The 13,818-nt window shown below is 44.6% G+C and overlaps 4 protein-coding genes across 4 annotated transcripts in view; 3 read left to right on the top strand and 1 right to left on the bottom strand.

Moving 5' to 3' along the window:
- The window catches only part of LOC119910112 (nucleotide-binding oligomerization domain-containing protein 1-like), a 1,078,472-nt gene that overhangs the window by 688,938 nt on the left and 375,716 nt on the right, over window positions 1-13,818 (top strand). The window lies entirely within an intron of this gene.
- LOC119881802 overlaps window positions 1-13,818 on the bottom strand; it is a 727,332-nt gene that overhangs the window by 619,186 nt on the left and 94,328 nt on the right. The gene's annotated exons all lie outside the window — the stretch shown is intronic.
- Window positions 6,013-8,502, top strand: LOC119904268 (E3 ubiquitin/ISG15 ligase TRIM25-like). Its single transcript, XM_038720835.1, has one exon. The coding sequence runs from the start codon at window positions 6,142-6,144 to the stop codon at window positions 7,813-7,815; it is 1,674 nt and encodes a 557-aa protein (XP_038576763.1). The 5' UTR covers window positions 6,013-6,141; the 3' UTR covers window positions 7,816-8,502.
- Window positions 10,209-12,804, top strand: LOC119911972 (bifunctional epoxide hydrolase 2-like). Its single transcript, XM_038730976.1, has 6 exons — window positions 10,209-10,420; window positions 11,579-11,657; window positions 11,799-11,961; window positions 12,057-12,247; window positions 12,328-12,450; window positions 12,627-12,804. Exons 1-6 carry the CDS (start codon window positions 10,317-10,319, stop codon window positions 12,672-12,674), a joined length of 708 nt encoding a protein of 235 aa, XP_038586904.1. The 5' UTR covers window positions 10,209-10,316; the 3' UTR covers window positions 12,675-12,804.

The raw sequence follows: 13,818 nt of genomic DNA, 5'->3' as shown, positions 1-13,818 counted from the left end.
TCTTTTCTTCTCGTCTTCATTCCAGGGTTTCATACAGAGCTGATGGAGAACATGTGAAACTAATCTGAGAGTAGAACTGAGGCAGTTTCCTCCTGAAACACCACAAAGTACAGAGTTCATGTTTAGAGCAGAAGAGCGTTTGTCAGTCAGTCTCTGTCCTTTCAGCTTTCCTCACTAAAACAGCTTTGTCACAGAGAAATGAGCAGAGTTTTCTGTCACTTGGTGCTTTTTACAACCAACTTTTTGTTTGTTTGTCTGAAATGCATCTAAAACAGGCACCATGAGGGTTCCCCTTCAAGGGAACTCGAACTGCGTCGGTTACGACACTATGGGAACGCCTCTAGGCGTAGCAGGTCTGAACGTGAATGAAATCACTCCAATCCTATTGGTTTGTTGCTAGAACGGTAAGGTGTGACGGAATAACCGGAGGAGTATAAAGCATAGCTGAGGCGGCCCGGCGGCTTCACTCATGGGGTTCACAGCGTGATCTGTCGGAGGATTGCGGGACGGCTGAGGCTTTTTCCCGACCTTCACCCGCTGGCTCCGACGCTTCCTTGCTTCAAGCAATAAAGTCTGTCTAAGTCAAAATGAAGCACTGGCATCAGACGGCAAACACTTTTTCCATAGTAGTAAATGATTGGATCTACCATTTACACACTGTTGCTCTAAATCTAAAGCTCTGCTGCTTTCACAGGCTCATGTGTACGTCTCCATACAATGATCCAGAGTGAAAGTAATCTTCTAAGAGGTGCTGAAAAGTACTCTGTAAACACCAATACAATGTTCAAACAGAAAATATTTATTTGGCAACAAATGAATCAGAAACCAGAAACATAGAAACTTAGAAATCATTTTAACTTTCATTATTAAAAATTTTACAATACTGTACTGCTGAATTAACAATAATTAATTGTTGCAGCCTGTTCTAATTTGTGAAGGTTAAAATGTGGAAGCCAATGTAAAGCAGCTCCAGTTGGGCTGGACTCTCAGTCCAGCTTCTCTCATTGTTGACCTGTGGCTGATCACATGATCAGTAAGTGTGGCCCTGATCTCATCAGTGATCTCCTTCCTTCTCTTCTCTGCCCTCGTGCTCCTCCTCTTCTTCCAACTCTTCCTCCTAGAACTTGTCCCTGTTGTCGTCCCCTGCCTCTCCCTCCTCCTCCCCTTGCTCTCTGTCCACTGTTGGCATCCATTGTTCGAAACAGGTAATCTGACCTTTGACCTATGCATAGGTCTACTGCAGCCTGAAGCAGTGATTGGTTACTGATCAGTTAAGCAGTTAGTGTTTGCAAATGTGAGGAGAGGCTGTGTGACCTGGTGAAGAAGCGCAGCGTTTTGATTGGTTGTGTTTGGAAAAGGAAAGCAGCTCACTTCCTGTTAGATTTTTGTGTCTTAGGTAGAGAACCTGTCCCTTACTTATAGCTCGGTCAGAGTGTGACATTTCCTCCACGCTGGCCAGGGACTTGACCACAGGTTGGTTTGATCCAGTCATTAGAAACAAGTGTGCAGAATCATGAGTCGTTCTGTGTGAAAGATGACAGCTGTGTTGTAGTTGTGTTTAACTTTTGCAACACAAGTGCATCACGGTGCAAAATGTGTTTTAGTGAGTGAGAATGTGTTTAGAGTTTTGCAAAAAGAGTGGACAAGATTTGCAAACAGGGTCTTACCGACCTGAACTTGTTTAAGGTTTTGCCAAAAGAGCGACTGTTTCGACAAATGGGTTTAGGCCACTGAGCGCTGGGGTCAGAGAACGGGCTTTAGTGTTTGAGCAACTGTGAAAAAGTGTAATAAACTGAACTCGACTCTCTGGTACCTTCAACACAAAACACATACTGCCACCTACTGGTCACCTGTCACAGCACATCAGGCCTGCTGCAAGAGATCTTGGCGTCTGATTAGAAAGCAGTTTCTGCTTTGAGCAACACGTCTCCAAGTTTGTCCAGTCACGTTTTTATCACCTCAGAAATATTGCAAAAATGAGAGCTGCAGAAACTGTTGTACGTGCTTTTGTTTCCTCGTGCCTTGATCACTGCAGCAGCCTCTTCTCTTGTCTCAATCAAAGAACCTTGAGACGACTGCAGACTGTGCAGGACTCAGCTGCTCGGCTTTAAACCAGAACCAAGAGGTCCGATCACATCACACCTGTTTGAACCTCTTTACGTCGGCTCCCTGTTTGTTTCAGGACTGATTTTAAGATCTTATTGATCACTTTTCAGGCTCTCCAGGACCTGGCTCCAGTATAGATTTTGGATCTTTTAACTCCTTATGAGCCTTTGTGTAGTTTAACTTCAGAAGGTCGTCTGTCCGTCTGTCAGACTGGGCCAAAGTTATACTTTCAATACTGAGGGGGGATACGAGCGGCCCCTCCCAACTTAGACTGATCCTCGTTTTTGCTTAAGTCTGATTGGCTCATGGCGCAGATTATAGGAGTTTACTTTCCATCTGGTTTGTGTGACAAGTTCAACAGAGACGGTAAATATGGCATAAAGAAAAGAAATGTTTGCACAAGAGGCAGCTAAATGTCCCAAATTAACGGCCAAATTTCACATTCCCAAATACTATTTACAACCTGAGATCTGATGGGAAGAATATTTGTGAGCTGGAAACTCTTCTTCACCGTCTTTCCCATGTGACCTGAATGCAGCATCAGTGTTACAGGGTGTGACTGCTGTGAACAAAGTGACATAGTGTGATATTCCATCTATTTAAATGTCTCTTTACTGATGCTGTTTGAAGCTGCCAAAGGCTCAGTGAAGTGTTCCCATGTCTTCCTGCAGTGAACATCACAGCAGGTTAACAAGTGAAGTGTGGAAAGTGATGCACAACACAAGAGGGCGCCTTCATCCTGCTAACCAGGGATGTAGTGGAGGTTAAAGCTCCTCAGCTCACTTTGGCTGCACTTTGAGTTCACAACATGTTTTTAGGCTGATAAAAAGCTTCCTAGTAAAAGTGCATTGTGTCACACATCATGGTAAATGGTGTCAAAGCACTAAAAGTGCTAAAAGATACAATCTCTGTTTGTTTCCTTAAAAATCCAGTCAGCTCTCTGTGTGAAGTTCAGGCGGCCATCAGTCACAGCTCCCAGATGTTTAAACTGCTGACAGTTTCTACAGGGGATCCAGTGAAGGTCAAAGGGTGAACTTGTGTGCTGGATAAGATCAGTTCTTTGGTTTCACCTCCATTTATTAAACCCGCTCTCCTCACACCACTGCTGCAGAGAAACTACATGATTAAAATATGGGCCATCTTTTGCAGAGTCCCCCTCACACAGAAGGCCAACCAGGGCCACATCATCAGCACACTGTAGGAAGTTAAAGTGGAAGTCTTGGATTTTAAACTGTGGTGGTTTTGGGGGGGAGCCGACAGGGGCCAGTGCCCCTGTAACACAGACCTTGGCCCCCTTCTGAACGAAAAGTCTACAATAATCATAGTAACATATCTTCCTTGCAACGATACTAGTCGGATCCTTTAGGACGTTACGCCGCCACTGTCCGGTGTCGTGCCAAGCTAGTTATCCCTGATAGAAAGTGCCCCCCCTGCTGCAGGAGCGCGCCTGCGGTGAAGTCGGACTTTCAACTATCGTTTAATGCTGTAAATAAACATGTAAAAAGAATAAAACTTTCAATAAATGTTTTTAAAATGGGTGAATAAATCCAAAACTGTAACCCTAACCCTGGGTCGTCAGTGTGCATGTGTAGGCGTAGCGTGTATGTGTTTAGTGGCTGAAGAGACGGAGCCCCAGCTTCACCGGAGTTGTGCAGAGTCGTCCGCACCGCGCAGGACTTTCGGATAATTTATCACCGTTGATGAACCACACAAAGAATATTTTATCATTTTAAAATGGCTACCTTGAAATAGACCCACCAGGAACCGAGACGTGCACGCTAACAGTGAGAGAGAGAGAGAGAGAGAGAGACCTGTAAGCTGAATGAACAGAGACTGCAGCTCTGCAACTTCTCAACATTAAAGTGGAGCTGCTGTGTGTTGGAAGTGTGTGTCACCTTTTTCTAGTAAGCTGCTCCTACAAATATCCAGGGGTGGATTGGCCATCTGCTAATTCTGGCAAATGCCAGAGGGGCCGGACCATCTGTTTTTGGGGGTGAGCCGGTCAGATTGATAATGATATCAGTGTTTCCCACACATACGCTGTACTTGGGCGGCCGCTCAGGTTGCCCAAGTAGGCCTGCCTATTTGGCGATCTATTTAAGCATTTTGCAGAGAAACAGTGAGAGAGATGACATGAACTAGGATGTTGCTAGAACCAGAAGGCTACAACCAGAGGCCCCTGGTCTGATCAGTGCTGTGAGGAAGGATGCTGCTGTAGGCCTGGCAGAGACCGGGAGGAGGGGGGTAGAGCTAGGAAGGAAACAGGGACACACAAATGTTCGCTTTGTAATTAACTCTGCAGTAGACAAAGACAGTAACAGCAGACAAACAGACAGAGCACACAGACTCTACAACATGCTCAGATGGAAAGCCGTTGTTCTGACTGTATGTGTAAATTTGTTATAAACGTGCTCTAATAAACTGTTGAGCTTTGGGTGCCAGTCACATTAAATGTTACAGATCTGTGACATACGCTCGTCCTACTGCTTATATTATTTCACCGCCTGCACACAAAGTAGTGAACATGTGTTTGTGAGTGGGGATGTGTGGTGACGTGGGCTGGTTCTTCTCCCAGTCCGCCCCTGCAAATATCTCCGCCAACGATACTGTAAAATCAAGATCACTGAAACCAGTTTAACACATTGATCGCCTCAACGTTAACTTACATCTACGGGACTCCAAATGTACATTAGACTGAATGCAGCGTTGGACACAATATTTTGTCCTTGTAATCCACGTTTCCACTGCATGGATAGCCTTTGGATGTTGCAGGAAATCGTTCCAGTCGCCCTCCTTAAAGGGTAAATTATTATCCTGACAGTCTAAGAATGCATTTAAACAAATGCCCTACCAGGCTGGACATGCAGTCTGCCAAATATGTTTCCCCTCCATAACGCACAGATGATGGCCTACCATCAAGTATTTAATGTTGTGTATTCTTCACATCAGGACTAATAACAGGGTGAATATGGAGGCGTTTGTTGTTTCCCAGCTAAAGTTATAGTGGGATACAAAATAGAAACTGGGATCCAGAGAATGTCTCGTACACTAGAGCTTCTACTGTTCATTAAGCTCTACCAAGAAGTGTTGCATCAAAGAATGGAACTTGATCTAAAGTTAACAGGAAGGTTTTTTGTGCTATAACTAAGTTACTGAAAAGATCCTGAAACAAAGAACTGTGAGTTACTGAAACATACTGAAACATCACATTATACACTAAAGACATTTAGAAAGCTTGAACTTGTCTCTTTGGTCCCAGATTGAATGGGCCCCTCTGACTAAACAACTGGTCCCAGCCCGGCCCTCTCAATAAAACTGGCCCAGAACTGATTTTAAACTCACTGGTTTACAAAGAAAAGAACAAATGTGATCAAATGGCAGCTTGTGATGCACCTGTGTTTAGAGTCCTCATCACCTTTTACACACATGGCATCATTTCAAATCAAAAAGCTGAACTGATCGACTTTATTAGTGTTTGTTTGGCTTCTGGTTCTCACTGACTGCAGCTTTGACTTCAGTTTGTCCTCCTTTATTTACACTTCAAAGAAGTGAGAACATGATTATACAGCAGTTTAAGGATTTTAGGACACTTTAGTTTGATTACTGTCAGTCAGCTGGTTTTAACCAGTCAAAGAAACATTGAACAGAATTTGAGGAAGAGTTGGAGAAATACGGAGCCAAGAAGTATTTTACAACTAAAAACTTTACAGTCTTCAGACAGGAGCAGGTTTTAACTGAGGCTTCGCTGTAAATGAGGAAACAAAGTTCAATTCCACAGAGCTGAGTCACAGCTTGATGACCCCTCCCTCTTCCTCCTGCTCTCCAATCACAGCGAGCTCCACTCTGTCCATATATTTCCTTGTTCCCTCCCCTTCAGATCTCCAGTTTGAAGATGGGTGTGACCAACATGTGCTGACGTGCAGCAGCTGACAGGCTCCATTAACTGCAGAGACACATGCTGTTTAGATCAGAGCTCAAACTAGCTGCACTTCTGAGGAAGTGAAACTCAGACAGTCGTTGCCACTGAGAGGTGAAATGGCGCAGAAAGGAGTTCAGCTGGACCGAGAAAAATTCTGCTGTTCGATCTGTCTGGATCTGCTGAAGGATCCGGTGGCTATTCCCTGTGGACACAGCTACTGCATGAACTGTATTAAAAGCTTCTGGGATGAAGAGGATGAGAAGAAAATCCACAGCTGCCCTCAGTGTAGGCAGACCTTCACACCGAGGCCTGTCCTGCTGAAAAACACCATGTTAGCAGATTTGGTGGAGGAACTGAAGAAGACTGGACTCCAAGCTGCTCCTGCTGATCACTGCTATGCTGGACCTGAAGATGTGGCCTGTGATGTCTGCACTGGGAGAAAACTGAAAGCCCTCAAGTCCTGTCTGTTCTGTCTGGTCTCTTACTGTGAGAAACACCTGCAGCCTCATTATGATGTGGCTCCGTTAAAGAAACACAAGCTGGTGGAGCCCTCCAAGAAGCTCCAGGAGAACATCTGCTCTCGTCACGATGAGGTGATGAAGATGTTCTGCCGTACTGATCAGCAGAGTATCTGTTATCTCTGCTCTGTGGATGAACATAAAGGCCACGACACAGTCTCAGCTGCAGCAGAAAGGACCGAGAGGCAGAGAGAGCTCGAGGTGAGTCGACAAAACATCCAGCAGAGAATCCAGGACAGACAGAAAGATGTGAAGGTGCTTCAGCAGGAGGTGGAGGCTATCAATGGCTCTGCTGATAAAGCAGTGGAGGACAGTGAGAAGATCTTCACCGAGCTGATCCGTCTGATGGAGAAAAGAAGGTCTGATGTGAAGCGGCAGCTCAGATCCCAGCAGGACACTGAAGTGAGTCGAGTCAAAGAGCTTCAGGAGAAGCTGGAGCAGGAGATCACTGAGCTGAAGAGGAAAGACGCTGAGCTGAAGCAGCTCTCACACACAGAGGATCACAACCAGTTTCTACACAACTACCCCTCAGTGTCAGCACTCAGTGAATCTACAGACTCATCCAGCATCAAGATCCGTCCTCTGCGCTACTTTGAGGATGTGACAGCGGCTGTGTCAGAAGTCAGAGACAAACTACAGGACGTTCTGACAGAGACATGGACAAACATCTTAAAGACAGTGACTGATGTGGATGTTTTACTGTCAGAACCAGAGCCCAAGACCAGAGCTGACTTCTTAAAATATTCACGTGAAATCACTCTGGATCCAAACACAGCAAACACACTGCTGTTATTATCTGAGGGGAACAGAAAAGCAACATTCATGGAAGTAGAACAGTCTTATTCTCGTCACCCAGACAGATTCACTGAATGCTGGCAGGTCCTGAGTAGAGAGAGTCTGACTGGACGTTGTTACTGGGAGGTGGAGTGGAGAGGGGAAGAAGTTTATGTAGCAGTCGCCTACAAGAACATCAGCAGAGCAGGGTGTAAAAATGGATTTGGGCGAAATGATAAATCTTGGGCGTTATATTGTCAGAATAAAAGTTATAACTTTTGGTTCAACAGAGTCCAAACTCCCGTTTCAGGTCCTTGGTCCTCCAGATTAGGAGTGTACCTGGATCACAGTGCAGGTATTCTGTCCTTCTACGGCATCTCTGAAACCATGACTCTCCTCCACAGAGTCCAGACCACATTCACTCAGCCTCTCTGTGCTGGACTTGGGTTTTATTATTGGTCTCCTGGAGACTCTGCTGAGTTCTGTAAAGTCAAATAGTCAGAAGTCATTTCAGGGACAGTGGGTTAAATTCTGTCTTTTAATCCTTCAACTTATTTTGTCTTCATGTTTGTTGCTGAGAGCTGATTGTTGTGGCCTTGACCTGTCAATCAAACATTGTGGGCGGTCTTCTCATTAGTTGCTGTAAATGTTTGAGTTTCTTTAGGCGGCGCTCCTTCCTGTGTCTGTTTAGCCATGGAGGCTATCACTGCTCAGGATGACTTTTGTTTACCTGCATGAAAATGGAAACTTGTCTGAGCTCTAAATGTTTGTTGAATATTTGGATTGATGTATTTGTATGTTGTTGTTTCTCTTCCACTGCATGGGTCTGAAGAGAGAAAGCAGCAGACCTTCCTTTATCTCAGAGATTTTGTTCTCACTCTGGAAAGAAATCTAGAATTACATTCACATTTATTTGTTTGGCAGACCAAATGTTGTTGTTGTTGTCCGAAGAGACGTACAAATGAGGGACTGTGAGGTATTTTAAAGTGTAATTCTCCTGATCAGAATCAATAAGGAGCTCATTCTTTTCTTTGACAGCTGAGATTCTGCTCAAACACACTGATTGTGTGGATGAAGTGAATCTGTGCATGAAATCATTGAACAAGAGTCATTTAACAGACTTTACTGATGGGATGTGTGAACAAACTGAAGGTTTACATGATGAATAAACAAACATGAACCAAGTCTTTTCTTCTCGTCTTCATTCCAGGGTTTCATACAGAGCTGATGGAGAACATGTGAAACTAATCTGAGAGTAGAACCGAGGCAGTTTCCTCCTGAAACACCACAAAGTACAGAGTTCATGTTCAGAGCAGAAGAGCGTTTGTCAGTCAGTCTCTGTCCTTTCAGCTTTCCTCACTAAAACAGCTTTGTCACAGAGAAATGAGCAGAGTTTTCTGTAGCTTGGTGCTTTTTACAACCAACATTTTGTTTGTGCTCTTAGTTAATAAAGAGGATTTTTACACAGAATTAAAACAGTGGAGAAACAGTCAGAAATCATTTAAGTTTGGGTGTGAAGAAGTTTAGCTGAGTCAGCAGTGTGTAAAAATGTGTCGGTAATTTCTGTCCTATTAGCTTTTCAATATCCTCAAATATGTGATCTGGGGCCGACTCCTCCAAATCTAGTCCTAAACAAGCTGTTAGACAAACTGAACACACAGAAACATCAGAAACAATCATAATATATATCAGGTGAAACACATCCCCCCCAATATATTGATAGGTTATATAATATATATTTAGCTGTTCTACGACAGGCAACTATGCACCACCGTCTGGAATAATCATCAGCAAATGTAATGATAATCATTACTAAAGTTAACAAACTGAGATGAACAAACAGTTTCTAGTATTAGGGTGTTTCCTGCTGCAGTTCCACGTGCGGTTTGTTCAAGTTGTGTTGCCACAGCTGCGGGTGAGTCTCTTTTTCAGATGTATTAAAAAGCTGAAAACTAGAATGTGATATGAGTTTTCTGTAGGAGAGTTTTGTTCCTGGGATCACAGCACAGTGCAGGTTCCAGAGCGGGGCCCCTGGCCAGACCAAAGTGTCTGACGGTGAAACAACTCTTTGGATGCTACAAAGCGATTGATTTAAACTTTATAAAATCGTACGCTACCCACAAGTTCTTTAATATATGTTATTGTGCCAACATGTTATCAGAGAACTGTCTTCTTCCAGAAGTTACACAAAGCCTCTGATTTTCTGCAGTAAGGAATGCTTAATCCTTGACATGACAAGTACAAAAAACTTTGTCAGCTGTTTGTCACGTTTCTTCTGGCCTGAGATGATCTGACATGTATCTTGTTGTGTCTTACTAGATTGTCAGGCTGTTTGATCACAGACAACATTTGTGGACTGTAGCAAAACAATGAGCAACTTTTAAGTCAGAAGTGAATCAAAAGTTCTCCTAAAGCACTTTATCTTTGCTGAATTTCAAGTGTGGAAATAAACAGCACCGCTCCTCTATCTATGTCTTTGTCTATGGCAACAATTATTTTTACATTCAGAAGAAAGTATTACAGTTGGGGAAAAGTTATAATTCAAATGGTTGTTTTGAGCAAAGGAATCGTACCAACAATAGATGGCAAACATTTGAGGGGACATTTTGTTTTTCATGAAGATCAGATTTTGTGTCCAGACTGTTCAACAAAACATGATAAAATACAAAATATTAAATTATCCAGAGTTTGTCCTCTTTGAGCCTGAAACACACAAGCAAACTACATTAATGTTGGTGATGTAATTTCCTTATAAATAGTTTCCATATGTGCATCAAGATGTTTGCATATTGGCACAGAGAAGTTTCACTTTGTCCCTTCTCCCAGTCAAGCCTGAACTTGCAGGATAAGTGGGCGGAGCTTCTGTTAGTCCGTGCAAAGGGCAAAGTTTCCCCTGTTGCGTGAGCAGAGCCTTCCTGCAGCAGCAGCAGAGAAAACACATTCCTGCTGGACGACGGAGACAGAAACATTAAAGCTCCTTTCACTCAGGCTCAGAGGAGATGGCTGAGAGGAAAGCCGTCTTGTTCAACTTCTGGGGAGTTGCTGTCTCTTCCAGCCCTCGTGATGTTTTCCGCAGGTTGGAGGAGTTGCATCACCTGCCTGGGTAAGACAACATCTCTGCACTGTAAAAAATTACGCAATATGACTCGGTGTTTTAGGGAAACTGCGGTGCATCCTGCGTTAAAATCTCTAAAACCTGTTAAATAATCTGTCCAAGCAGGAAAGAAATGTGCCTGGAGTGTGTCGGTGTGGCAGAGGTTTGATGAGTCTTATTAAAAGAAGAACACTGCTGTTACTCTGTAACACATTGTGCAACTGCAAACAAGATCAGACAGCAGGTTCTACATGGCCAAAAGTAAATGGACAGCTGAACCCCCATGATTAATAGGTCACTGCCAAAGATGAATCAGTCACATTGTTTTTGTGTTACAGGGATCACAGTTCACTTATTTTAAGCTCTGCCTTCTGTCTTAAATGGTTAAATATGTAGCACCATTCACATCTACCAAACTAGTAACAGTCACCAGCTTCCTTCTGGATTTTAACAGTTCAGTCCTCATAAAGCTGTAAAACTTCCCCCTGATGGCTCATAAAAAATGTGGGAGTAAATTTCTTTTTGGCAGCTTCCATCCATTTTAATTTGAGATGTACATCTGCAACAGTACTGTAGAATCTGGTTTACACAGATGGCTGCAAAGTTGTTAATAATTGTTAATCTGCTCCATAAATTTAATGTTCTATCCTTTAATCAAGCAAACAGTTTCTTTCTGGAGCTGCTTTGTGCACGGGGGCGCTGCCATGTAGAAACAGGAAAGGGACACAGAGTTGAAGGAGCACTATTGACCCGGACGTCCACATGTGGAAGACACTGAAACCCCAAATGAAAGCTGCTTTAGATAAAAGTGTCTGCGAATGAAGATGAGAGTAAGTAAAATACTCACTGTCCATTTACTTTTGGCCATATACTGTATCACTGTGCCACCCAATCAGGTGCAGGCTCAGCCTTCACTATATTTGCAGACTGAACTAGATGCAGATTATAAGTGTGCAGCGCTGGTGAAGACACAGTGTGTGTGAGCTGAGTCTCCTGTGGTTTCATTACTCCACACAAACAGCACTCGAACTCTGATCTGTGGCATCTGTCACATGTTTAACCTCCTTTAAAGCCACCAGACAGACTCGTGTTAATGTTACTGACTCATTCACGTGGACTCGCTTCTTTTCACGTCTTTCATCTTGTTTGTCTCTCTGTGGTTCTCAGTGGTTTTCTGTCCGCCGTGGCGTCCCGAAGGGACAGCGCCATGAGCCGGGCGGAGAGAGGTGAGGTGACCCTGTCTCAGGTGGGTGAGGTCAAAATCATCTCTTGATTTATTTGATGTCTTCTGTCCTCGCTGTTACTGAAGGTGACTGAACATGGAGGTGAAGAAGAGTCCTTGGATGGGCCCTTTACTGCCTCCTCCATCCTCTGTGTGTGTGTGTAGATGATCGCAGCCTTTGAGGCGGAGTGTGTGAAGGAGGCCCAGGTCAGGGGTGTGACTCTGCCGTCCGATTGGTCAGTCAGAGGCCTGCTGGAGGAGCTCAGGGAGGCGATGATGGACGTCCAACCAGCCGTGCTGAAGGCAGCCGCCGGTCTGCGTCACCGTGGTAACTATGCATCAACACATCTGCACGGGAAACACACACAGCTGTGGCGCCCGATGACATCACCAAAGGCTGATTCTACGCCTCCATCCCATCAGGGTTACTGACGGCCGTGCTGGCCAATCACTGGCTAGATGACAGCGCGGCTGGAGACGGTCCAGCCCGCCTTCTGTCTCTGCTGGGCGGCCATTTTGACCAGGTCCTCCAGTCCTGCCGCTCGGGTCACAGGGTCCCCGAGTCCTCCGCGTTCAGCTCTGCTCTGCGGCACCTGGGAGTGACATCGCAGCAGGTCGAGGACACGCCCACACACACACACGAGTGTAAATCCTGGTCCGGGACAGCGCGCTCAGCCTGTCGGTCTGATTTCAGGCTCTGTGGTTGGACGCAGATGAGGAAGGTGTGAAGGCAGCAGAGGGAGCGGGGATGAAGGCCGTCTTGGTGGAAAATCTGGCCGACGCTCTGGACAAACTGGCCGACTTCACTGGAGTTCAGGTGTGACCCGGAACTATTTGATCTTATACTGTCAGAGAAACAAAAAGCTAAAGAAAAGGTGATCTAGGAGCTTTTTCACTCTGTAACTTCTCCATCTTGTTGTTTGCATTTCATTTTGCTAACCTGAATCTTGACAGCCTCGCAGCATCACAGCTTTCCCACATTCATTCATTTAGCTGTTGTTCTACTCCACGTTTCTCGGGAACCGCTGCCCCCCATCATGACAGAATTTGCGTCTTTAAGGTAAAGAAAAGAGAAATGAGGCTTTAGTGCATAGAAGCTGGAACCGGCGGGTGATGCAGGAGCAGCAGCTGGTGCCAGAGGAAAGGTCATGTTGCTGCCTGAATCAGTCAGTTTGACCTCAGACAGCTGCTGCGCTAACATCAGCACGCTAACATCCACACTTCCATGTGTTTCAGGCTGCTGGAGCAGAGAGTCCTCCGCCCTCCTGCAGCCCAGATGAAGTGTCTCATGGTTACGTCACCATCGGGGTAAAGATCTGGATCGGGGTCAACACAGAATTCTCCCCTGCTGTCTGTTTAGGAAATGATGGAAGTCAGACGCAGCTGAAACGTTGCTTTCTCGTGACATTAATGATAATTCCTCTGTGTGTGCGTCAGCCTGGTGTGAGGACTCATTATGTTGAAATGGGCTCAGGTCCACCAGTTCTGCTGTGTCACGGCTTCCCTGAGAGCTGGTACTCCTGGAGGTACCAGGTAACGTGTTCAGACTGGATTTCACCTGAAAGTTTGGATGTTGTACACGTTTATATATTGAAACTAAAAGCAAACACTCGTGTGCCTGAACATCCTCTCCTCTCTCTGGTAGATCCCGGCCGTGGCAGCAGCAGGGTTCAGGGTGTTGGCTCTGGACATGAAGGGGTACGGAGAGTCCACAGCGCCCCCAGGTGTGTGTGGGTCAAAGGTCAACACTAAATCGCTATTTTTAACGTGGAACCAAAAATCCTGCTCCTCTGAATGGAAACAAGTTTAAATTACAAATAATCAAAAGATAAAGTAAAAATGTTTCCATGAGAGTTAAACAGATACACGTATAATAGACAAAATGTAGTCAAATAAATGCAGAATCAAAAGATCAGCAGAACAGGTGCAGATCATACACAGGAAATAAAATATAAACGTCCGAGGACGGTTAAATATCTCACAATAGAAACTAAACTTTATATATTTACTAAAATATGGCGACGACGGGCTGAAATATCTGGAGAAAAAGTCAAATATTAATCCAAGAACATGGAAATCTAGAGTTAAATTGTTGCGTGTAGGTTTGTCCAAATATTCCAAATAAGAGTTGATAATCATAAGAATCAGAACCCTGAACATGACTTTAAAAACAGTGACATGAGAA

This window comes from Micropterus salmoides, unplaced genomic scaffold (assembly GCF_014851395.1).
Source record: "Micropterus salmoides isolate LMB-PRFRI ecotype aquatic unplaced genomic scaffold, ASM1485139v1 Ms_hic_scaffold_1, whole genome shotgun sequence".
Lineage (NCBI taxonomy): Eukaryota > Metazoa > Chordata > Actinopteri > Centrarchiformes > Centrarchidae > Micropterus > Micropterus salmoides.
Note: the sequence above shows the minus strand (reverse complement) of the source record. Positions and strands in the feature narration are given on the sequence as shown.